The following is a 27209-nucleotide window of genomic DNA, read 5'->3' as shown; positions in this document are numbered from 1 at the left end:
ATTAAGTCGTTGCGGGTCTTTCGGCTTGGCGTACACAGTAAATGAATGCTTTGTTTAAGTGACTGAAATAAAAGACCTCGCTGACCTGTAATATATTCCTGGGGAGGCTCCCTACATTCTCCTGAACGCTCACAGAGTAAGGAGAGAGCTCAAAGAGAGGAGGGCAGTCGTTCACGTCCAACAGCACGACGTTGACCATGGCGCGGTCGGCCCTGGGGCTGCTGCCGCGGTCAGCCGCCTGGACCACCAACGAATAAGACGAGCGCGCCTCGCGGTCCAGCTGCTTAGCCACGGAGATCACGCCAGTGACCGAATCAATCCTGAAATTGGAGTTTATGTTCCCGCCGGCTATGGAGAAACGGATCTGACCATTGGTTCCCTCATCGGCATCGCTGGCGAACACCTGGATGATGTCGGTGCCTGTCAGCGTATTCTCGTCAATCTCAATGTCGTAGATGTTCTGCGAGAAACTGGGCGTGTTGTCGTTCACGTCCAGCACCAGCATGGTCACGTTCATGGCTGAAGACAACGGCGGTTCGCCCTTATCAGTGGCCACCACCGTTAACGTGTAGTTGGACATCTCCTCCCGGTCCAGTTCCCCCACAAGCCTCACGTCTCCGTCAACAGTTCCTATACTGAACTTATTCCCAAAGGCGCCTTTCAGGGAGTACTCTACGTAGCTGTTCGGCCCGCTGTCCGCATCGACGGCCTTGGCTGTGAAGACCACCGTGTCGACCGGAGTGTTCTCCTGGACGTAGGCCATCTTCTGGGAGGTGAAGGTCGGCGGGCAGTCGTTGACATCAAGCAGGATGACGGACACCTGAGCCGAGCTCGTGTAACGGATCATGGGGGCGAGGGCCAGGTCATGGACAGTGACCACAAGGTTGTAGAAGGACCGCGACTCCCGGTCCAAGGCCTTTCTGGATTGGAGAACTCCTGCTTTGGTGATGCCAAACTGGCCTTGAGGGTCTCCGGATGCTATATCATAAAGTAGCTGTGCGTTGTGACCTGGAAGGCAAGGCAAATAAATGGAGTCCGTTACTTTGAAGTGATTAGTTACCTGGTTGCAATTACTTAGAGTAAGTTATCTTGATGTAGGAATGTGTAATTCTAAAGAGACGTTGTGTGCTTGTTACAGAAACTTTTTTTTTTATATGGTAGAGGACAAGCGGGGTAGTTACAGTATAATGGCCTTTTATGCGAGACAAATATCTAGAAGGTTCACGTGGTAGGAATAGTTTACATAGAATTAACCCAGAGAATATGTCCCACATGCTATACTGAATGTGATGTCTGGGTTTGTCCTAGTTATTTGTCTTTATTATTCTTATGTTTTTGGTTTTTTATGCTTAGATGCTTAGTTTTCTTGATGAGGTTTTACTGTTTTGGAAATTCATTGTGTAACCGTGTTTTCAGTGTTGTTTTTTAACGTAGCCTTACCCCTGTATTGGTGTTATCGGTTCTACTGTTCTCCCTTATTCCTATATTAGTTCCTTTCCGTTTTGTTGCCCCTTGTAAGGTATTGATTGACTTTCGCCAACATACTGAGCCTTTTGTTTAGCGTACTATCCCTAATCCCTAGCATTTAGATATTCAGTGTTTGGACCTTAACTTTGATATTTGACGACTTCGCTTTACCCTCCTGATTTTGTATTGTTTGCTTCTCCATTTTGGACGTTCCGGTTTTGACCCCTTGCCTGCCTGTTTGATTCTGCTTTCTGCCTGGCCCTTGCATGGAATTGTCAGCTGCTAAATAAACACCACCGATGCTCTGGATCTGGAACCTTTCTCAATGCAGCCCTTCTCTATGACTCATTCATTACACTAAACAGTACCTAGAGCTAATCAAGTGTAGATAATATTTACCTATATATATTGACCAGCTTGATTAAATGTGACTGTTCTTGTATGTCCGAAAAATAACATACCGCTATCAAAATACACTTACACATATTATCTTTGCAAAAAAATTCAACAGCCTTCCACTTTATTCCACACAGATCATGTAGCATAATGCACACTGCAGATTGTTAATCAAAGAGAAATAGCACAGCAACTTAAAATAATCTCGTTTTCTGATAGCCTGCATTCTTCCAAATGACATAACTAACTACGATAACCACACAAATGCAACCTATCAGACCTTGAAATCTAGCCTATAATCCCTGGTCCTCCCCTGGAGCCTGGGGAAAATGAGCTTAAATTGAGCGGCTGTAATTCAAGTCTTTGGGGTATTCATGTGGAAAGCGGCCTGGCACCTTCCCACACTCCAGCCGTGTTTACTGTACACAAGTAATCCCTTATCGAAAGGCCAAGTCTATTTCCATTGGCCGGTTTACAACGACATCTACAGAGGTCAAGGGTTGAGGAACTTCAGGAAGTGCTAACAATGATGTTTGGCGTGGGGGGGGGGGGGGGGTCGGCGATAACACGGATAGAATGTTGAGCGTACGCTGACTGACTGTCCGAAGGGAGGGGTCAATGGCACCGAGCGGACAGCAGAGGAGAGGAAGCCTGACGCTGGACGAAACAAGGCAGGCCTCTCCCCCAGGAATGTGGGTCAGAGTAACCACATTAGGCCTGGTCTGGTTGGAGCGGTAATTGCAGTGGGAGAGGGACAGCAGGGCTGTTATAATAGCATGAAGCAGCCTAACCGTAACCACCTGAAATGGACCTATACCTCAAGCCACCTGATTATAGGCCTACCAGACTGTATTTCACAACGTGACTCTAATGTGACAGGGAAACTATGGGAAAATAAATCTTTCCGAAATATTATGTCTCGCTAACGGTTTTCACAGCACATGATTACTACAGGTGATGCGTCATACTGCAGATTTATGGGCCTTGCATATGATATCTCAATGTGGCGTATACTGTACGCAGTCCCCTAGCAGTATATACAATTCTAATGCGTTGCAACATAAATCTACAGGGGTCAAGGGTTGAGAAACAACAGGAAGCGCTAATAATTATGTTTAGCGCGGGGTGCTAACACGGATAGAACGTTGAGCATACGTTGACCGACTGTCCAAAGGGAGTCTCAATGGGAGCGAGTGGACGGCAGGGAAGAGGAAGCCGGACAATCTTAATTAACTGTAACTCCAAATGAAATGACTGACATGCATTTTCAGTTAAGCACACTTTCACGTCATCGCTGTGACGAATGATCACCCCATGGACACCGGCAACGGACACAGAGGGCCGTCTTACCGTCGTCGGCATCACTGGCCCCTAGGGTGACGATGCTGGAGCCGGGGGCCAGAGTCTCGCTGACCGAGGTGCTGTACGCGGTGGTGTTGAAGACGGGCGCGTTGTCGTTGACGTCCAGGATGTTAAAGTAAACCCTGACCGTGCTGGCCTGGCCGCCGCCGTCTTGGGCCCTCACAGTCAGGATGTAGTACTGCTGGGACTCGTAGTCCAGGGTCCGGGTGACGTTGAAGACGCCCGTGACAGGGTTGAGCAGGAAGGTGTCGTCCTCGTTGTCCTCCTTCAGGGAGTACGTGATCTCACCGTTGACCCCGGAGTCCGAGTCACTGGCCAGGATCGCCGCCACGATGGAGCCTGACAAAGTCAAGACGCAGACAGGCAGGCAGTGAGGATTTGAGAGGGGTTTTGGATTGCTGGGTTTTGATTCCCTAACATTTGCCAGACAACCCCTTCGACTTCCATATTGAAGAAAGGAAAAGAGACATTTCACATTTCAGTGTGCCAGACTTTGATGAACAGAATCAATGTCCCTGTTGACCTGGCAAAACTTTTAGATACAGATACACCACATTCAAGAGGAATGTCATACACCCTCAAATAATTTCATTCGGGACTGTTCAAAGTCTGAGTAAGCCTTAAAGAACCTGGCTGTTATAAACAACAGCATTTGACAGTAAACCCTTTACCTGGCGCCATATCCTCAGGAATGTCAAAGGAGTAGGTTCCGCGTGAGAACTTCGGCGTGTGATCGTTGACGTCGCTGACAGTGATGTTCAGCCTCATATCGGAGGACTGTTTTCCATCATCGGCTCGGACCAGCAGGGAATACTTAGAGCGCCGTTCCCTGTCAAGTTTCTTCGTGGCGATGAGGTCTCCGGACTCTGGGTCAATCCTGAAACTGTCGTCGGCACCGCTGATGATGGTGTAGGTCACCAGCGCATTAGGACCCTGGGGGAATACGAAGAACAGATCATTTCTACTTCCATGAGTCTGTATGGACTTTTATTTAATATGGCTTTAATAAATTGGATTTTGATGATCACCACTGGTTGTGATTAGTCACAGGACATTTAAAAGGGACGTTCTATAAAATTTTCTCTGTGAGAGTGTAACTCTAGTTCATAACACTCACTGTTCACTCTAACACTAGAAATAGATTAAGCTAAGCAGTGGCGGAGTGCGACCAGAATTTGGCTCTTGAATTTCCAGGATCATGTTTATACTTGAAATCCCCAGTACAAGTTAGACAGACCAAATAGGCTAAACATTGGGCAAGCACATCTGGCATTTACTCAAAATGTCCAAATGAACATAAGTCATGAACCAGAGGTTTTTGTGTGAGATAACAAGCGACATTAACAGGTGTTAGGATATGTGTTAGGATATTTTAATTTCAAATCAGATGGGAACTTCTGACCCAACCGCTTGTTGGTTTCGATTTTCTAAATGAGAGGTGGAGCTCTTTGTTCTGGTTCCGATCCCATCTCTTTAAGATGAAGAGTGTGACTTTTGTGATTAACTAAATAATGTTTTCAACCTTCCATTTTGGGCTGGTTGCTTACATGCACAATATATATAAAGAGAATCACTATAATACTTCAGAGTTAGCCATGAAATTGAGTGGTTTTGATGACAAGGGGCACAAATTGGCTCAAACATGACATTGTACACCATTTTAAGGGACCTTTCTTGGCTTCAGAGGAGCACTTGTACAACTAGTGGCCAGAAATCACAGATCTTCAACACATTTGGAACCAGAACTTAATCAAGCATCTGATGGATTATGGATGACTTCAGTTCTGGGTTTACCAAGATTATCTGTGGATTAATTAAGATTATCTGTGGAAAAAAACGGACACTGGGACTTGTTATTGTTATCAATTATTCTAAAACTATAGCCTATGAATGCGACTATTCAGTTAATTATTTGCAGTTTTTTATATGAAGAGAAAAGATTTTGATGAAGGTTGGCTAGCTGAAAAGAGAAACATTGTTGACTTCAAAACTGTTGAAAAGGTGTAGGTTAAAATCTTTTAGTGAAAGTTTTATGGAAATACATAAAATGGAAGGTGCTGCCCGGCACTTTGTAATTGTACAGTAAAGGCTGGGAACTATCCATACCAACCACCTATAGATTGCAGCTGGTGTCTATTAATGGTGAAGACATTTTAGATGTCAAATAATTTCCAGTACTTCTGGGCATCAAACAACTTACAGGGCAAAGAAAATACAACACCAACAGCCACACACTCATCTCCACAGCACAATCAACACCAAGAAAGGCTGAAACAAAGCAACAGTAGGCCGACAAGTAGCAAGACAGATTCCTCATGGATATTTTAACCAATGCACCATCCAGGAGAAAGTACGGATAAACGTGACTTATGTCAGGTAGCATAGCTAGCATATCGGCTGCTGTGGGTATGTTTCATTGATTTAAATCAGTTCAAATTAACATTCTGTCTAATTTTTATTTTCTCTAGCAGGTTTCAGACATTTTGCTTCAACCCATATAATTAAGGGGGCGTAGCATCTCCTGGGATGCTAAATATATTGGCGTGTTATGATTACGATAATACATCTTTCTGAAACTTTGTCCGGAACGTAGGCTTAAAAGAAGCTATGCTGTTTGTGCTTGATAAGCAATATGATGTGCTACATTCAGAACCATGGACAGTGTATATCACCGTTAGCAGCTTTGGCTGCCTGCCTGGCTGGCTGCCTGCCCATAGAAACCTGCTCTAATGAGCAGTCATTCAGTTCGGATGATACCGATAAAATTTTGCTTAGGGCCCCCGAATGGCCAGAGCCGGCACTGCCTGTAGCCTCCTGTCTCAAGTGCTACAGCTTGCCGTGTGGAGGGACCGCTGTTATGTCATTTTGGAACTATTATTTGGTTCTGTATAAAAAGATGTTCATCGTTTCCATCTCATCCACGTGTGATTGCGCCAGCCAGCTACTGCAGATATATCAATTTACCTTTAATAACGCATTTGGGACCTGTTATGACATGTTCGCATAATGCTTACAGATATGTAATGAATGCGTTGTGGATATGAAGTCAATGTAATCGTTTCCAGAGCTAGTAAGAGAGTTGTTTGGTAAAAATATCTGTTTCAAAACACTACAACATTGTAGTCTGTGAAAATGCATCACTTTGCTAGCAGGCTCCCCTCAGAGCAGAATGATCACACTGGTGAGGAGAAACAACTCACAGGAGCTGAATGGCAGTATTCTCGTGGGTCGTACTCTTTGAACTTCGGGGCTATAGTGTTCCTCTATAAATGCAACTAATAGATCCCTTGATACCTTGGACAAGTAAAACCCAGTACACATGTGAAAGCCATAGCAGTCCTATGCAATCGGAGTAGAGGACCGAATGCGATATGATGACTGAATAAAGGTGGTGACAGAACTTGACATTTATGTTTGTGTTGAGGACAATACCAGAACAGATGACTGTCTCCTGATGTCTTATGCTAAGTGAAGAAAAAGAAAACTTCAAAAGCTACTGCTTTTCAACAGAGGTCCTTTGTTTCAACCTGTCAAAAGCTAAAAGCATCTTTATTTCAGGTTGATTTTAAGGGTATATCGTATCTCAGCACAAGTAGAAATTGTTTATTACTAGTTTACCACAGACACAGTCCATGACGTGATAAGTTAGCCCTCTGCATTTCCAAAAAAGCCAAATCAAAGACACAGAACCAGAGAGCGGAGTTGTTTTTTAGTAGGAGGCCAGAACGAGGCTGTGTTCATATAACAAGCCCTCCTGTCATCAATCAGAACTCTGGATCTGGAATTCTCATCAGCCACCTGGGCTGCAAACTGGAACCCGACACCGTTCGTCTGCCAATTAATTCACTGATAGGGTTCAAAAGGAGAGAGGATGAGAGGAAAATAGGGTAGAGGAGGGAGGAGAGGATGAGGAGAGGGGGAGAGGAGAGGATGAGAGGGGAGGAGATGGGGAGAGAAGGGAGGAGATGGGGGTCTGTCGTCTCCCCTGGACACTGACCTTTCCCCTGACCTTCTAGAGTACAGAGTTAGTTTGGTTGACAGCCGTCCTAAGGCACAGCAGGAAGAAAAAAATGGGTTGGAAAAACAGAAGGCAAAAAAAGGAAGAAACCGACCAATTAAAGAGCAGAATTCTGGACCAGGTCATAAGGAAACTCATTTAGCAGATGAGTTCAGGCAGCAGCTCGAGGAGAGGTGAGGTGTGAGGCGCTGTCGAGAGACTGAGCTTCCTGAACAACGACTAGGCCATGTGCGTCGGCCAATCATAACACAGGTGTTAAAAGTCAAATCACCACAATTTGATGAAAGGTGATGTGCACTAATGCCTCTATTTGCGATGCATTAGTCTAAGCTGATACAAGTTGTTTTAGAACACGATGGAAAGGTGATACAATGTAACAATCAAGGGACGTCGGAGAGTTTTATTTTTGTAATGATGTCACCCAAGGGCTTCTGACTTAATAAATGACCATTAGTATTCACAGGTTGAACACATCATGCTACATTAGAAATTGCCTTGTAAATATATCAGCTCAACAGTCAAAGTCACTGGTATTTTCAGCAGTTGTCGGACCGTTAACTTGTTGTTCTTGCTCCTTTATCACCCATTGTTCTATATATTCTAGCTTTTGGTACCTGCATATTTTCCACTCTAGGTCAGAATACTAATAAAATTTGTGAGTTCTCTCCGAAAAGGGAAACTTTTTATTTTCTTTCAAATAATGAGGTGAGAAACATTTTCTCTGAGAGAGGCCTCCATTGCGGGAGAGAGCAAAGCTTTCATCTTTTCCTTTTCCAAACTAAATGCAACTGTTCCTTTTGTTTCGAGTGGAAATGGGTGTGGTGAAAAATGCATCCGTAGAAACTGTCTTTTAATACGCTCACACATGAATCCCACATGTAGCACTGTTAAATTGGATGGGATCATTACAATGTCTGAATTCAGCCAGTCAGCTTGCCAACAGCTTGCCGGGCTTGGCTATGGCTCTGTGGATCACACATGTGGCTTTCTGAATCGGGCCTGAATGCGCTTCGTACGCTTAGTGTCTGCGCAGCGTAGGTTTCCTGCGCTAGGATGTGGGCAAAACTTGGCCAGCCCTATCTGGAACAAAGTAACTAGAACCTAAATCCTATTGCTTCAACAATTTAGTGACCGATTAATTTCAATATTTTAGTTTTGGATAAACACTGCTTTTCTTCATAGCCATATTGTGTGGTCATGACAGACCTCAATTTATTAAAGCTCTTCTCACAGTGCAATATGTCGTGACCATGGTTGGATTCCGATACCCTAAACCAACGCCAGTTCCTTCTATCCTTTTCCTTCTAACAGAAACCGTCCAAGTTACATGTTATCCAATTGTATCATAGCCGTCCAGATCAGAGCTCTGAGGTCAGTTCCACTTGAGTCCAAGATAAGTTACTCAAATGATGTCCCTAAAACACCCTATTAGTCCCAAATATTGACAGGACTCCAGGATTTATCGTCAACGTTCTATTCTGAACACAATGGCCATACCAGTAATGGATTGCGCACGATCTTTCTCACATTCTGAATGGCGAAGTTGGTGAGGTAACAGCTGTGCAATAAAAAAGTGTGGCCTCATAAGTAAACGTTAAGTATGAGTCCATATTCTCTCACACACTAATCCTTCCTCGCCATGGCCCCAGTACTTTCCATTCAGTTCCCTGTTCTCATTGGCAGGCCCAAGGAACCGCAGGCCTTGGAGATGCTGGGAGGGCCTGATTTTCGCTCAGTGCTGGATTTTATGTCCACATCCTGCCTAGCTGCGATGGATGGAGCCTTTTTCTAATCAAGGGCGAAGCCAGTGATGTAATGCGAACTACAAAGGCCACGGAGGGACAATCTGCCCGGCTTAAGGAGCCAATTGTTAGCCCTTCTCCTAGGGGCTCCGTGACACTATTGGCTCCTATGTGCCTTTAGTTAACATTAAAACGCATTATCAACTGGGGACAGTGTGTTTCTGTGCATGTGTGTGTGTGCGCACGCACACGTGTGTGTGTGTGTGTGTGTGTGAAAGCATAACAAGCAGTGGATAATTTCAAGACTGTTTTCTATATGACATGTTGTGCAATCATAAAGAAAGGGAAGTCCTCCCCACTACTCAGAGGACACGAAGGCCAGCATGGGGGACATCAACGGAGTTTCATATCACTCGGATGAAACTCTGATGGGGCCTGGTGACATAACCAGGGATGTCAGGCACAGCGCACATTTTTAGCCTGTTCATTTAATAAAGTTAGATCAAAGGGGGATCACCGTGCTACACATCACGTGATGATTGTATTTTACACAACGGACCTGAATATAATAGAATAGCATAGTATTATGTTGACTGTAGGACCAGTAAACAAAAGTCAGGGCAGGCAAATTAAACAGTGTTCACAGTTCTGGTAAAAATTGCCTTTTCTAAAACAATTTCATGAAAGCCCATGTCATTTCATGTAGGGATCACAAAAACACACATAAAAACCACTGAAATGAGAGAAATGACACAGGCTACTCTGACTGGCATAGCCAGCCTGGGGGGCAGGCTACTGAGATCAATAAAACCAATAGGCCATTGAGAAGAGTGGAGACACTGACTGTAGCCTGGGAGGAAATTATAGTCCGCAAACATTCCAGCGGTACTGACTCACCCGCGCTGCTTTTTTATGAATCGTATTTTTAAGTATTTCTGCTGCTCCCTGCTGTTCATTGACAGCCACACCGACGGCCAAAACCGAGCGATCAGCTGTTAGATGTGTCTCCCGCACGTGCTGCCCGACAGCAGACCCGTTTTTCTGAGCTGTACTTCAGCGCAGCGGTGGCACTCCCGACCGTGGACCCCACAACGGCGTGACACCCACCCACACACACACACACACACACAGTGAACTAATCATAGACAACAGCCAATTTCAACCTGATAATTTATGCCCTCGCCACTATGATGTGGACCTAAAAATCAGGTTGGCTGAAGGTTGTGAGAATTGTAGGTTATAGAAGTAACTACATAAGTATAGAAGATATAAATTCTACATACTTGGTAATTGGCTGCTTTTCAATTACTCTATGGTTGGTTCTGGGAGAGGTATGGAGCACGGCAATAACCTCCTTTTGAAACTATGTAAATGCTATTAACTGAGACCCAGCCTTAAGAGGTTATCGACCTCCAGAAACAAACATAATGAAATTCTATTAATTTTGGAAAAGCCTATGTTCTGTCACTGGGTAAAATAAAATAAAAATATATAATTACAGATCCTGCCATTAAGTTCCCAAAGTTGTTTAGGTTTATCGTGTCACGCGAACACACACATATAATCGCTGCCTATGTGCAGCCTGTGATTAGATCAATGAATGGTTTAGCGTTTTCATAATGAAGGGCATGTGTTTTAGAACCGCATTTCAGCTGAGTCAATCAAGTTGCTAATATTATCTAGCGATAACATTCATCACTTCTCTGGAGTTCGTAACTAGCCAGATCATATGGCCTATCTGTATTTAGCAGAGGTTTCGGGTGGAAAGATTGACATGGCTGCACTTTGCATTGCCGGCTGGGTTGGCATCCTTTTTGGCTCATGAATATCATAAAAAGATTCCCCAGAATACGTTAATATTGAAGGTAGACATAGCGAGTAAACACATGCAATTGTACGTGTTAGACAACAAAATTGTAATTCACGTGTATAATATTAGATCATGTTTAGGCCAAACTGGAGAAAGTGGAACTGAGAAAGAACGTTAAAAGAATATTAAACCGATTCCAGTCCTCTGATACTTTACCTCATCTGCATCCATGGCAGTTAGCTGCATTATCTTGAAACCATCACCGATGTTCTCTTCAATGGTCACGTCAAGAAGATCGTTCGGGAAAACAGGCGGATTGTCGTTGACGTCCTGGAGTGTAATTTCCACCTGTAGAGAGAGAAGAACGCAGTCAGACAATGCCAGCTGTAGCCATCGGGAAGTCCTGCGTACGCCATTCTGACAGACACGTGTGATCAGTCTTCATAAAGCTCCAGAGAAGAGTTTACAGAAAGTAATGTGTTTCATATGCATATAGCTATATTTCACACCAAGTGCAATGTGGTTATCAATGCAAGACCCCAGTGGTTCCCAACCATGGGTACTAGGACCCCCGGGGGTACTTGAAAAGACTAATGGCACCAAAGGCTTACTGGTAAAATACACATGCAATGTACTTCAGGGATATGTAGGGCAGGACAAAATTCAGTAGGTGGTACAGTTACCAAAACATTTTGGGAACCACAGTGATCATTTCCACACAGAGGGTGCTATTTTATGTTTTTTGATACAGATGTCATACTAGCATCAATCAGATATGTGATGGTTTCAGATACAGTTAAACCCGAACAGAGTCATGTTAACACAAACTACATAAAGATTGTGATCAGACACAACTACTGCCTGGTGACAGACTCTTTAAAATGATAAAAAAAAAAAAATCATTACTGCTTAAATGTGTCCTGTTTTAAACTAAGGTGACTAATACATGTGAACATTTTAAAATGTGTTATTTGTATACCCCACTCAACCTTTTTTTTTTTTTTTTTACAGTGACCTTGCAGTTATTAATGTTAACTGCTCAAGGCAAAAACAACAGATATGTCTCTGCTAGGCTCGAGGACCTGCCTATTCACATCTACCTATGAAGTGTTTCCCTAACCCAAACCAGTCTGTAGATGAATTCCAGAACAACGACAGAGAGAAAGGGAGCGAGAGTAACTGAGCCAGATAGATAGAGACAGAGACAGACACACTATGGTGTCAAACTATTCAGTTCTGACCATGCATTTCAAAACAAGTAAACAGTGTTCACTTTGAATCATAGCAGACATTTGAGTTTGCACTCTTTGTTTATTGCCTCTATATATGTAAAAGCTGGTTTACAGTTTCCGGCATTGCAATCTCCATTAATGTTGACAGTGATTATGGTAATGATTTGCCAAACACCAAATCAGCTGCCAGTTGCTTACATCTTAGACTTTCTATTCAGTCCTGTCCAGTCCACCATTCCATTCTGCCGCTGTGCGGGTCGATGCGGGTTGCTTAGGCGCAATAGGAAATGGGAAAGGAACAGCTGCCTCACGTCCACAAAGGGACGGGCTGAGTTTTTTAACCAACCAAAGTTCCTCCCACAGGCATTTACTGTGCTCACAATGGGCTTCAAGGCCGCTGGACCACCGAGAGGGGGGATATACAGGAGTCTATTCATGGCATTGACAAGAAAAACAGACCTCACGTGCTTCTGCAAATCCCCTCTGGAACAAGCAGCGTGCAGGAACTACCGACAAATGCCACCATCCAGGCCCTTTTCAAGAGCGGCAGTCCATTAAAGATGACCCAGTAGGATAGGATTTGAGATGCCTGCATAAAGAGGGAGGCTCAGACTATTGAATTGAGGGCGTTCGCATTGATGACTTGAGCGTTACAATGGCTTCGCTATAACTACTTTTAAAGCCAGAACAAAATCAGTTTTGTAAGTCTGAATGTTTACTAACACTGTCCAAAACCAAGACCAGGCTTCCTAAGACTGTGATTACAATGGGTCTCCATACTGACATCTTATTAATCTGATCCTGAATCAGCAGTTCTGTGTTCCCTGTCTGGAATGAGGATGTGGTAGATCTGACCCTGGGTCCATATAATTAGAGAAGAAGACATATCGGATTTAACGCGGGGCCTCACCGGCCGTCCCAGCCGGGGCGCCGTGTACCATGTAAAAACAAGTCGGGAGACGTCGGCCCTCGCTGTGCTGAGGGACCCGGCAAGGTCAACAAACAACGAATATTTATCTTCCAACCCGTGTCCTCTTGATGTGTAAATAATGCAAGGCCAGTCCTGGGAGTGAACTAATTAGAGAAGAAGTGCAGTTATGAGAAATAATTATGCCTCGCGCTTACAGTTTACATTACCCAACCTCCCCTGAGGGAGAGATATCAAAGAGGCCTGGTGAAAAATTCATTGGAGGGGAGAAGAAGCGAGTCCAGGAGGGAGGGTGGGAGTTAAGGAAGGAGGGAGGAGTCTGTTTGTGCCCTTGCCCTCCCTGTCACTCAGGCCCAGGTGGCCCGGTATGTTGCAGGTGAAACATTCGTTTACGGGGGAAAAGATTGCGTTTCAAGGCCACTACTGTTTCCAGTGGCAGCTGCTGACTTGCTGCTAGGCTCCATTATTCATCCCGTCCATGAATGATTCACTGGTCGAGCAGCTCCTAAGTGCTGTCGATTACAATGCCTTACATAACTGACAGGGAACTTCTTGTCGAGGTCTATGCCTGTCTAGCCCCAGAGGGCTTCTTATCCCACAGGATATTGTTAACACGGCCGAGTCGGTCAAAGAATCGGTTAATCAACAAAACGTCGTTCTAATGATACTGCGGAATGCGTATCTAGGTGATTTAATTCATAAGATCCTCCTTATCTGCTACTCTGTTAGATTTTTGTGGCCAAACCCTCCATTCCTCTGACAATTAGGACTGAAGAATTGCACAAACGTAATCCACTGAGCTGCCAGGAATCTGCATTTGTGGAATTCAACCGCTTCATGACTTCAGTTTACCATCTCAAGAAGCCCTATCTTAAAGCATGAAAATGTCTCAGGCTGCAGCCGCTGAACTTTCCAGCTGTTTTACTATGTCTCGCTAACGGTAACAAAATGTCCCGAAACAGCCAGTCCGTCCTGGTGTGTTTGGGCCTTGTGGTGCACGGCAAGGAGAAACATCGGCTCCAGTTTCAGTGGCGTCTCGGGTACAGGCATCACCAGCGCCCCTGAGAGCACATGACCTCTCCCCATTCATCATCCTCATATTTTAAAAGTTGGACGCACTGGAAGTGAATCACATACACGTTTTCCCCCAATGTCTCATACTAGTGGCTGAGCCAAGATGACTGCACAGAGATGGGGGGAAATGGGTCATGGAGGACGGACATGGGCTTTTTGAACCATACCCCAATAGGTTGCACATAGACTACGAGTTTAGTGAGTCAGTCAGGGGTTCCTACATACTAGTGGCCAATTCATTAACGTAATGCTGGTCCGCATTAAAGATGAGTAATACGGTACTTTATTTCTCCTATTCATTACTGTGATCACAAAGACTCCATCTGCAAAGGCAGAGTAATGTCTCTTTTTCCTAAGAGAGGGTTCCCAAAACTAAACTCACTACATCCTCTGATGCAACCTGGAATGACAAATCTAGTTCATTTGATCACGAAATGGAAAAGAATAAGGGGTGTGTCTCGTGTGGAGAAAAATTATTTCCGTATGATTACAAGTCTCATTAGTTGTTTTTGACAACTTGAGGTAGAAGGTCGGCAAAGATTTGACTTCCAAAGCTAATAATTTTTTGGCCTTTTGAAAATTGAATAATTCCATTATTCATCACCAAAAATATATTTTCTAGCAGCAGTGCACTTGAAAATAATGTGTCAAAAACCTGGATCACTTTGGCTAACACTTCATCACAGCATAGGGCCAAAATCAAGAGCTGTTAAAATAAGTTACTCAGACATTGGCTCAGAATGAAATGAAGGGTACAAAGAATTATTATAACACCAAAGAATTAACACCACACAAACTGTGCGCTGATTCTGTTACAAATTATTTAGGCAGAAAGCATACATTTGTTTGCAGGAAAACTACCTTCATGGGCGGTTTTGTTCGGCCAATCACATAACAGGTCCTCGAGGTAGATGACACACGCATAGAGCGGCATGTTGGGTTAACATTAATACTACCTACTGCAGCTGAAAAGTCCCCCCCCACCCAAAAAAAAAACACAGAAAAGTAAAGGCAGTACAATTTTCATGTTTTCAGCGGGGAAAGGTAGATGAGCAACCACTGGAGCTTCTCACTTTCAAGCAGCAACGCTCTCCTCACTAAGGTCAGCCAGGGCGGTCAATGAATAAAGACGGTCAGCCAATACAATATGCATACATCTTTGAGACAAAACACCCTTCAATAAGATCCAGTGGTGTTTAAAAGGAACTGTGTAAAGGGATCTGTCATATTCCTTACTAACGGAATGGATGGCAGACCCTGTAGGAAAACGACGGGCCCGGGGTCTTTGTTTGCATTGCTTAATCTGAAAAGCGTATGGCATGATCCGTAAACGTCTGATGAATGTCCTGCTATAGCTCAGAGAATGTCGAGGCAGACTGAGGCGATATAGCACATTCAACATTTTTCATGTACTGTGGCTCTTGAGACTGAAAGACAAAGACCATCTTTATTTCACTCTATCTTCCCTGTTTGTCTGCCTGTCTGTCTGTCTGTCTCTCCTTTACTTGTTTCACTGTTTAGATACAATGTCAGAGATTTATTTGGTCTCCAGATTTATGGTGATGCTGGCTTAAGAACAGGCAGGTTCTGCGGGTCAAGCACGCAACTCCAAGTACCATTCCAGGCTTGGTTTTTAAGAGCAAAAGGAAATGTAAGCAAATAATAAAGGTGACGACTCAACTATACATCATCTGATCCTCCTGCTCTTTACACGTATGCAATCGCGACCGGCTTGATTTGTCAAACAAAAGCCTCCGCCACAATCAATCTGCAGTCTGCATCGTGTGCTCCGGACGTGGGAATTCGACCGTGCCGGGATGGGGAATGTGCCCAGGAAAAGCTAGACAAAGCTGGAATGCCGCCAGAACCCAACGCTCGGTGCCTGGGAGAAGTCAGAATACGGTCCTATCCCTTGAGCTTCCAAATCTTCTCCAGCCGGACAAAAAAAAATACAGAGACAAAACTAAACAAAACAGGAGGGCCTGCAAACGATCACAAAGCACCTAGTTCTGACGTAACCAAGGAGCAGTGTGGAGACAACAACGGACAAGTGGTTTTAATAAAGGGGATCACTGTCCTCTCAGAGGAGCACTTCAGCAACTGTTAAAAGATAGTTTGTCTACAGTCCTCCAAACCCCCTGCAGCCTCTGCCAAACAAGCTTCCCTCAAAGTGTTCAGGAGGAATATGTGATCCTGCAGAACTAATAACACACAGTCTGTTTGGACCGGAGTATTGTTTCACTGAGTTTTCTAAACTCGTTATTGACATCTCTGCATATAAACACTTGAGACAAATCACGAAAAAGGTCGTTTTCAATAGTCCAAGGTCTTATTTTATCCAGAATGCCGATGCAGTAAACCGTCATATTCATTATCATTACTACCGCGGAAAGTTAAGTGAAAAGTTGAATTAGTAGTTGCACTAAATCAGACGTAATCAAACAGGAGACAATACTTACCTCTCCTTTAGGCCCCAGACTGACACAGCAGTATGCTTAAAACAACCATTGTCTGACAAAAGTACACATTTCAAATACAAAATCTTAGAGACATTTTATGATTAACGAAACGAGCACACTACATTTCTCTACAGAGGGAAATGATAAGGAGGAAACCAAAAATCCTTCGTTGCCCTTTGCCTCCTGTGCCTGTCTTCAACTCGGAGCCTACTGGTCTATGACCTTGTCGCTAGAATTTATCCATCATTACCGCACTCAAACCACGTCAAAGATCCGGCAAAGAAACATAGGCAATTAAACATGATGCAAATTCCTCCCAAAAAAACATTAGAAAAAAAATAAAGAAAAATAATAATCCTACCAGACCTTGCTGCTGTCCCTCAAAACATGCCTTAACTGAAAAAGTTCAATGGAATTATTTATTATTTATTTATTATATTATTATTTATACTATTAATTGCCAGTTTATGTGATTTTGCATAACTCCTCATGAAGAATTGAGACAGGAAGATAACGCGCCAGCATGCAGTCTCAAAACCAGGGGATTTCAACTAGAGAACCATTACATCTTAGCGATACAAATACTTGTCATGTCTCTTTTAAAGCCAAGGTCAGGCTCCAAGTCTTTTACAAGACGGCCTGGCTTCAAAGACAGTCCCGGCATCAATTTGACAGTTTCCGTCCATCCGCGATTGACGCGAGAGATTTTCAGGAGCACGGAGCAGAAAAGGCATTGGGCGATATGCTTGTCTGGAGTCGGCCAAGAACTGCATGAAAGACATTTGAATCTGCAGAGGCTGTTCATTTCTTCTCAGTGACGCATGTCACTCGGTTAAACTATTAAGGGAGTTAAGAAAATGTGATTAAAAAGCAAGGTTCCTGGACCTGACCACCTGACTGACCGCATGTCCTCTCACTAGGGCCACTGACAGAAGGTAACATGGAAGAAGGGGCTTTGGTGGGAGGAAGGACACTGAGGTCGTGAGTGTTTTATTCTACGTTTGTGAAAGGAGGGGTGTGTGTGTGTGTGTGTGTGTGTGTCTGTGTGATGTGTCAAAACCAGACCGACTCTGTGTGAGAACGGCTCTGTGCAACCCCCTGCAGCCGCTGTTTATGTGAAAACCCCCAAAAACAGTAACAATGGGAGGAGTTATGAAAGAAAGAGAGAGAGAGAGAGAGAGAGAGAGAGAGAAAAGAGAGAGCCCAGCGGTTGGTACCTAATCAGGAATGGTTTTGCAGGGAGGCGACTCTCCCAGTTCCCTGACTGTTTAACTGCCTAAGAGCGAGCAGACACAGACACACACACACAAATACACACTGGCTGGCAATCACTCTAGGACCACCGTAAGTACATAAACATGCAAATCAGAAACCACAATCACACCTTTGTGTGTTTACCAGACACTAACTGGTTGCCAAGGAACAGTTGTAGAAATTACATTCTGGAAGGCTTGCTAATAGCTTTTTAGTAAAGAAACACTGTTGAAGTACACAATTCAAATGTGATGGTGTTCTCATACACTGACCTGTTTTTTTTTTTTTAAATGAGCCCAGCCAACGCGCACTAAAGTTAGTGTTTTATTAAGGAACATTAGTCTACTACTACAGCTATTACAGAAAGTGTAGCCCGAGCTAAACACTGCCTCCATCCTAAAATTCCACTTGGTAATTCTTGATCCAAAGAATAACCTCTCTTTTTTCTCTCCTTAGCCATGCAGCCATTACTCATTTTGCGTCCCATACATCTGTGTCGGCCATTTAGGAACCTGACAGGAAACGTTTGGCAAGATGGTCTGATCCGAAGACATTTTGAGGGCAAAAAAAAGAAAGATAAATGTTGATGCATTTAACATGAGGCAGCTCCAAAAAAAAAAAAGGTTCTGCCAAATAACTTGACAATAAGAGATGGTTTCCCCTACCGAGGCCATTCAGTTCAGACTAGGGGCTGAAACTAGCTCTCCTCTACTGAACAGCCTGCTTTTCATCATGCCTCACAAACCTCCCTCACAAGCGGAGTTTGTAAGCCTCACATGTTTAATGCTTCTTAACTTTTTTTTCATCATGAAGATGGTCTCAATCAGAATTCCATCCATCTTAATTAACATTTCCATTTGCATTCACTTTCAGAAACCGTGAACACTAGCATGGGAAGCGTTTGACCAGCTAAAGAAAAGCTCTCTGACACTAAGAGATCATTACTGGGTAAAAAACATAAATGTTTCCTGGGCATTTCATTATTTTGTTTTGCTTACCAGTATCAATTACTTTCTTTATTTGGGTCACAGTCCAACTACAAAGAAAGGAACTCTCTTTTATGAAGACATAATGCACATCTTAAACATGCACACTTTTGTTCATCCCTTTAAGTTATTCTGAGAAATCCTAATTTGAAGCACTCTTCTCTTGATTTACTGTATATAGCATGAAGCGCTCCCGGTCTCCATAGATTTTTCTGTATATTCCATGAAGCGCTCCCGTTCTCCATTTATTTACTGTCTATACCATGAAGCGCTCCCGGTCTCCATTTATTTACTGTCTATACCATGAAGCGCTCCCAGTCTCCATTTATTTACTGTCTATACCATGAAGCGCTCCCGTTCTCCATTTATTTACTGTCTATACCATGAAGCGCTCCCGTTCTCCATTTATTTACTGTCTATACCATGAAGCGCTCCCGGTCTCCATTTATTTACTGTCTATACCATGAAGCGCTCCCGGTCTCCATTTATTTACTGTCTATACCATGAAGCGATCCCGGTCTCCATTGATTTACTGTATATACCATGAAGCGATCCCGGTCTCCATTGATTTACTGTATAAACCATGAAGCGATCCCGGTCTCCATTGATTTACTGTATATACCATGAAGCGATCCCGGTCTCCATTGATTTACTGTATATACCATGAAGCGATCCCGGTCTCCATTGATTTACTGTATATACCATGAAGCGATCCCGGTCTCCATTGCATACATGAACAGTCCACAGTGTGTCCAACGAAAGCCTCTCAAACGGGTGTGTATAATTACATCTCTCCAGACTTCAAGCAAGAACCAATAAGTCTGACTCAATTTAACCCGTTCCCAAATGTTTGTAAACCAAAAATTGCTTTTAAAGAAGCCACGTCTTCATTACTTTAGCTAGTACTAGTTATCACGCTGGGTTTGCAAAACATATGGCCGAAATGTTCGCAGCTGTAAGGTCCTCAGGTTTGGGCTTGTCCGAGGAACATAAAGGAAACGTTTTAGGAGAGAGACATCTTTTGCGGCACGCTCGACTGCACCCGAATGACTTCCAAACAATCTTAATTCCCTGACAAGGAACATCCATAGACAATCAAGTCATAAATCTGAAGTCGTGAACTCACAGGAAGGGCTTTTAACATGACCAAGCCTCAAGCTTGCGCTCCTCCAAGTTAGACCAAATCCACCCAGTGCTGCTATCATCTGTAACACCTAAAGGGTTTCTACTGGCTGTAGGGTTCTCTTCACGGGGTCAGTAGGTGATCATTAATCCCCTGGAGCAGTGACATTGTGGGAGCTCCTATACTTTGGGTCAGGGCCCCTATTTAGCGCATCCAGCCGTACATTACACGACCTTTACTGCTAACCCCGACAAATACTTTGTGTCTCTACTTTGCAACCACTTCACCAATCCTGGACGGAAGGAAGGGGGAAGTGGGACTGGTACCGTTTCTCATCTCTATTGATATTCACCAAAACCGTTAGTAGAACTTGTACAAAAAGGAAAAGTGTCTTACAGAGTAGTAGAGCAGTAATACTTTGACGACAAACAATGTATTCCAACTGTCCCACTGTGGAAGGCTAATCTGGCCCCGTAAACGAAGTCCGTCACAATAAATAAAGTTGTGTTTAGCAATAAAGGAATTGTTTAGTCTGGCAACAACATTCTATTATCAGTAACAATGGCAATGCTCCTGCAGACACACAATCCAAGATACACAGGGGGCATATCCTGAACATGAGCCATGTTATAGACACGCCCACACAGACACACAATCATATTTCTTCTTACATACATTCATTTATTAATTCAACATTTATCCGACCATTGAGAAAGTACACACAGACGAATTACCAATCATTGCCCCCAACCTTGCTGGTGAGTTGTTTAGTCTCCGGACTTCAGACAAATAAAGTTGAGTATTTCTCTTTTCAAAAGGCACGGGTATTCCCCACAGTATTTGTTGTCAAAGATATTATCTGGTGTTTGGGACGAAAGTGCAAGAAAACACCAAAATCAAAATGCCTGCAATGTGTTTTTTTAAAACTGTACTAACAAGACTGTACTGACACAAAGATAATCACATTGTAGTAGTGTGGTTACACAATGAATCAGGACATTCACTTTGACAATACTGCAATTATATCTTTGGGATAGTTGGCTGTACTTACACCAGAACTCTACAATGTTTCCTTTACGGGTAGTAGCTCTATCTTTGTAAGCCAATTCGTTTTAAGTACTTCCACTTCCGAAATTCGTTTTGTCTCTCCTTTCCTTGTGCAGCAAACACATACGGCAGGCACTACACTGTATCTGGAGCATCGAACTGCGATACAATCAACGTTATTTCATTGTCGTATATGATGTATCCCTGGCAATCCCAAGCCAAGCCACATCTCGACTACGGCATCAGTTTTACCCCATAGGTTTGGTCCAATAAATTGCAAGGACAAGAACAAAGTCAGACCTCATCCTTTCAAAGTAACACACAAAAAAAAAACATTAGTTTTTTTTAATCCGATATTGTCAATCAGCGGAGGGCAGAGAATTTAAGAAGGCAAGGCTTGGGTAAAACAGCTTACAGTGTCACATATGATCTAGTCAGTGACAGGAGCAGTCGCCACTTCTACACCCCCACCCCCCCCCCCCAAACACTGTGGCACGCAAAGCTCTAAACCACCACTTGGTACCGGTCAGACAGAGGGAGGTGAAGGAAGGGAGAGAAAGAGAGACAGGGGGAGGAGACAGATAAGGAGGGGGAGGGGGGAATGAGTGGGAGGGACAGAGGGGTGAGGGGGGTAGGGTCAGAGAGAGGAAGAAAGAGAGAGTGTGTATGGAGAGACGGATAGAGACCTAGAGATCATTTCCATGGGGTTGCCTCCTCTTTTGTCTCCTATGCTCTGTTCTCTCTCCTCCTCTCATCTCACCTCCTTTCATTCTCTTTCTCCCCTCATCTCACCTCCTTTCTCTTTCCTCTGTCCTCCTCTTAACCCCTCTCAAGCTGTCTTGTCCTTTTGTGTCCTGAGACCCTCCTCATTTCTATTCTCTATGTTCCTCCCAGCCTTAGTGTCTTCCCTCTCTCTCTTCTCCGCTTTGCTTTCTTCAACTTCCTTAAGATGAGATCGTTTTTAATTTGGGATATCTCTAACTCTGGCCCTAACTCTAGCCCTAACCCAACAAAATCCCTAGGCCTAACCTGAGTCCATAGCCTTTAACATAGTCCTAGACCAAACACTAAGCTAACTCTAACATAACCTAGCCCTAACCATATCCCTAAACATTACCCTAACACTAACCCTAACATACCCAACCCCTAAACATATCCCTAAACCTAACACTAACCATATCCCTAAACCTAACACTAACCATATTCCTAAACCTAACACTAACACTAACCATATCCCTAAACATAACACTAACACTAACCCTAACCCATCACCTTATCACTAATCCTAGCCCTAACCTTAACTCAGACTCTAGCTTGAGTGTCATGGTAGTAATGATCTTTGGTTTTAACAATAGATTTGGCCATGCATTGAAATAGCTTACAAGTTGACAAATGTAATGCATTAAGAATGGCTTTTGTATCATTTTATAACAGCGTATTGCTACATTGTTTTCATATACAATCTACTCTTGCTTAATGCATAAGGGAGGCTTTTAATAAGATGACTAAAATGCAACAAGCGTCTTTCCTTATCTTCTTCTGAAAGACATTGTGTGTGTTGGCTCTTTGTATTTCCTTGATACAACCTCATTAAACAACATGCTTTTCAATTAAATGGTGAATTACAACAGTAATCCACTGAAGGAAATCACTAATCCAGATTAAAGTCAAACAGACGGTGAATAGAGTTGTTAAAAGCACTTGCCATGGAAGCTGCATACATCGGATACATTTGAGCTTTACTCATTAGGCTAAAGGCCAAACAAGTTCATAGAAAACAAACACCAAAAGATTTATGGTATTATTCAATGGGTAAGCAAAAGAAGTCTGAGTTTGGAAACAATTCAAAAATAAAAGTATATTATACTACACATTGATATTAAGATTGATATTTTCACTGACATTGCAAAGCTAATTGGTTAATATTGCCAGGGGATTAACATAAGATCCTGTTTAGAAACTGAGGTATCCATTTTAATTTAGGTCAAGACAGCGCTCAGAAACACACACGAATGGACAGACAAATCCATGCACGCGTGTGTAAACAGACACACACACACACACACAAGCACACACACACACACACACGCATGCATAAACACACATGCGCATGCACACACAATCACAAACAGAGAAAAACCTCAATGAGATAAACAAGACTTTAAATATGGCGCCCATGGCCTGACAAAAACCTCAGTCTCAATCTCTGTCTGGTCATTTCTGTTCTTAGACGCAGCACAAACACAGGGACATCTGGTGAAGTTTAGGCCACGTTCTTTGGACGTGTGCGAAAACAAACGGGCCGTGTGCATCAAACACGTACAGCCACAAGCAGACCGAAGAACAGGTAGGGCAAAATGGTCCCAAGGCAATTATCAGCAGCTTTGTTTAAAATGTCGCTTTGGTGCTTTTCACGTGGACTCCAGAGTGTTGCCGTGTGGCAGCTGACGTGTCCGGAGATCCAAAAGGGTAACGTGGGTGTGACACAAGGGAAAACACTTCCCACACTGGGTTGTGGTCGCTCCGTCTCTACGCTCCACTGAGCGTTTTCAGGTGGGACGCTAAGACATATCGAATTGGGTCTTTTATTATCACAGAGGGGCATGTAAGCACTAAAAACAGTTTTAAAAAAAGAAGTCAGATTCACCCAGCTGTGTTTGGAGAAGTAGAACTGGGAGTGATATATGGCGCTTCTCCATTTTAACCTGCGTCCAGCTAGCTCATGTTGTCTCATCCAAACTTTCTGTAGAGATCCATCACCTTCCTGTCGCGGACAGATACTCAGGCCGAATGGGGGCCACTCCCTACAATTAGTGTGTCAGCAGCTGGAAAGCCCATTAAGACAGCTCTCAGTTTTCACTCTGTCGTCTGTGCTTAGAATAGAGTCCACATCATTAGAAAGTACCGACACACTTAATGAATTGTGTCTCGTCACTGCCGATGTCTTCGGGTTAGGGAGTGAGAATTGCAACGGCGCTGTCACGTCACGTTCAGTATAGGTGAAGAACTTCGTTTTAGTTTGGCTATGGCAAATACAGTTAACTATTTACTGTTAATTTTGCTTTTATTTTAGGAGATTAATAGAGGAGCTTTATGATTGGAAGCTGAGAATGAATAGATAGCCATGGCAATATTAGAATCGGTGGGAGATTTTGACCAGGGCCACTGGGACAGGAGGCACATCTCACCAGAAAGATGGCAAAGGGCAATGTCCCAGATAACTGCTCTGGAGTACACCAGAGTAATCAGTGACCCCTAGTGGCCGCCCAATACCACTTCCAGCAGCACAGACTCTACCAGGGACCGGGACTGATCCTGCAGAGCATCAGGGACGAGGAAGCAGTGGGAGGCGGTGTGGAGGGCGGCTGTGACATGACTTTACACTCCAGGCAGCTATAAGTTGTGACTAATGTCTTGTCCAAAATGTCAAATGTCTGTAAGATTGTCCAGTCGTTGGATCCCTCAACATGGCTCTACCGTCTAATCTGATCTGAATGGAGTCTGCGTTATCTCCAGCTCGCCTCCTCCTGGTCCACTCCCCGTTGTGCACAGGTGCAATTCATCTTCCGTATGTCAAAGTCAAGGAAGGAGTACACGCATGTTTGGTAAGGCATCGATTCTGAAACGCACAGACATGACACTAGCCTGGGTAATGGAAATAAGGGCCAGTAAAACAGAGAACTTGGCCACAAACCTTTGACATGGCAAAGCCATCTGAATTTAGACAGCGAGAGGAAGAGGAGGCCATTTTTTTTGGAGGAGTTCAACAAAGGCCATAATACTATTCCTTCTTTCCAGCGAGGAGTGTTCTCTCTCTTAACTACAGACTCCCCTCATTGTTATTCTTGGCAAACGCTGTTGGACTGGCAACTGAAAAAGAGTGATGCTATTTTCTGTTGAAAATGTTCAGCCCCCCCCCCCCCCCTTCTATTCCTGAAACGTTATACAGTGAATATGTTGATTCTTTGGTCAAGAGTGGGCTCAAATCTGAGGCCTGTAATCAGTTTTCCAAACCTTCTACGCCTTTGCTTTGCCAGCAGCAACTGTTTATCTCAGGCTTGATGACATTGTCGAATGTTGCTTCACGTTTAAGTATGAAACATTAGGCCTCTCAAAAACCTTTCGGGTTCCATATTATGATAAGAATACCAAGATGAGCGAGCCAGATCGCTCGTTCACTAAATTTAGGTTAAAATAAATACAAAGAGACGCATTAAATGTCTTCTCCCAGTTCATCAACGAGGGTACCCAAAAAAAAAAAAAAAAACAGGGTGGGGATTCCAAATCACCGGGGTTTTACATCTTGGTTATTTTCCACAGGTTCCCACAAGTACAACACTCAGTATTTGCGTTACGCACCATTCCGCACACAACCTCTGACGTGAAAACAAATGGGATAATTAAACCACTGCTGATGCTAATTAAAGCAATGGCATATCCAAATATGGAGAACTAACAAAGTGGTGGTTGTGACTAACTGTGCGATTTAACCTGAGATTGTGGGTTTCGCCAAACTTTTTCTCACAAAACGTTGTTATTTTGTCGGCGGCCATAATGACTCTCTTGGCCCTATAGCATTGCACGTGACACCTACTGTAAAACTTGTACCCATATTAGGGCCTCTAAAATGTTATCACACTGGATTAAACAATAAACAATGCACGATGCTGCATGTCAAAAAACCTATACCGCGCCCCTCAGAAGTGCATTCGTTTGACTACAAGGATATGAGTCTATGCGAGCCTGACAATAACCGTCACCACAAAGACAGACAGACAGGGGAGTGGGGGTTGGGGGGTGGGGGGTGTGGGGGGGTTTGGAAATACAACGGCTGGGATTGTTGGAAATGTTGCATGTGTGGCCAGGTTTCCTGTTATTTGTTTTGTAGTACATGCTGTTTCCCTCCTGGGAATGAGACCGACCCTGTACGTCTGACACCAGTCGCCTTCTGACACCAATCGGCTTCCCCTGAGCCTCGCTGGAGCTGCAGAAGTATGCGCACAAGGGTGTGTGTGTGTGACATAGCCGGGCTGAGTGTAACGAAGAAAAAAAAAAAGTTGTACACAGGTCTGCTCTCCTTCATGTAAACTTAATGGTTTGGGACATTCCTTGCCCCATTATCTGGTTCCACGAGTTCTGTTACTTCTCAGCAGTCAGAATGCCAGTGAGTGTGAGAGGCAGAGAGACAAACCGAGGGATGGAGAAAGAGGGACTAGGGAGAGAGACAGAGAGAAAGGGAAAGAGGGAAAGAGGGAGAGGGGAAAAGAGAGACAGCTGAGATAGAGAGATTGAGGTATGAACAAGAAAAAATACAGAGCAGGCAGGGCTGAAGCAGACTCTACGGCGTGAGTTTTATTGTCAAACTACTTAATTGTAAATAACAGGCTCACGGATGTGAGCGGCCATTCATTCTCTAGACAGGGTGATTAATCCATGCTGGGGGCTTTGGGAGAGTGAGGGAAGACTTCCCCCTCTCTCTCCCCCTCCCTCTCCCCCTCCCTCTCTCCATCGCGTCATTCCAGTGCAGCTCCTAATTGGCTAATTTCATAAACTTTTCAAGAGAGGCCTCAATGAGGCTGCCGCGCTTTAGCGAGGGCTCTGAGGGGAAGTGAAGCGTCGCTACCTGCGGTTCCTCGGTTCTTTGTCGGAGGCGAGGCCAGTCAGACAGAGACCACGGGGGAGCCTTGGGAGAAACGGAGAGGAGTTAATGACCAGAGTCTAATTTCACAGGCCAGACGGGGAAAAGCCTGAGGTGGTCACTTCCAGTGCTTTGTCCCGGGGCAAGACCCCGTTGCCTAAGCTGTCATTTCAGTCTGAGGTGACACCATGGGCCTCCACGAAGTGATCTGGATCCATGAAGCCAATGGTCACACAGGTCTGTGCCTCTGCTCGTTTTTCACTCAGAATGTGTGCTCAGCATCAGATCAAACAAGCTATTTCTGCAGTGCGGGAAAAAGGAAGTGCAGTTAATATGCTTGAAATATCACATAATTAACAAACCGTGGCGGTACACCGTAGCACAAAAGCAACGTTTCAACCAAATATAAATGCGTGATCGCTGCACTTATTACAGGCTCTGGAAACCGGTGCAGCCAGACAGTCGCACGTCTACATCAGTTACGCCGGCGAGTGACGCTGCCACACAACCCAGCCCCCTCGTCTGAGGAACATTAACAGAAACCCTATCGCGGCCAGCGATCGGCGTCTGAAACCTGCCAACATATTTTCCTAGGGCTGAAAACATTGCGAGACTCGAGCCGCGTTCACAGTCCCTGGCAGGGTGGTCGACGCGCATGCATGTCTGAGGTGAA

At 44.1% G+C, this 27209-nt stretch overlaps 1 protein-coding gene across 2 annotated transcripts in view; it reads right to left on the bottom strand.

The window, feature by feature from the left end:
* The window catches only part of LOC105028103 (protocadherin Fat 4), an 86316-nt gene that overhangs the window by 34052 nt on the left and 25055 nt on the right, over nt 1-27209 (bottom strand). For both annotated transcript variants that reach the window (XM_010900611.5, XM_020046046.3), the window contains exons 2-5: nt 11012-11143; nt 3897-4158; nt 3214-3564; nt 86-1008 (exon numbers count right to left, since the gene is read on the bottom strand). In XM_010900611.5, coding sequence (XP_010898913.4) covers nt 86-1008; nt 3214-3564; nt 3897-4158; nt 11012-11143 — 1668 coding nt within the window. The remainder of the gene's footprint in view (nt 1-85; nt 1009-3213; nt 3565-3896; nt 4159-11011; nt 11144-27209) is intronic.

The sequence above is a fragment of the Esox lucius genome, chromosome 4 (assembly GCF_011004845.1).
Source record: "Esox lucius isolate fEsoLuc1 chromosome 4, fEsoLuc1.pri, whole genome shotgun sequence".
In the NCBI taxonomy this organism is placed as follows: domain Eukaryota; kingdom Metazoa; phylum Chordata; class Actinopteri; order Esociformes; family Esocidae; genus Esox; species Esox lucius.
The sequence above is the reverse complement of the archived record's forward strand: the minus strand, read 5'-3'. Positions and strand labels throughout refer to the sequence as shown.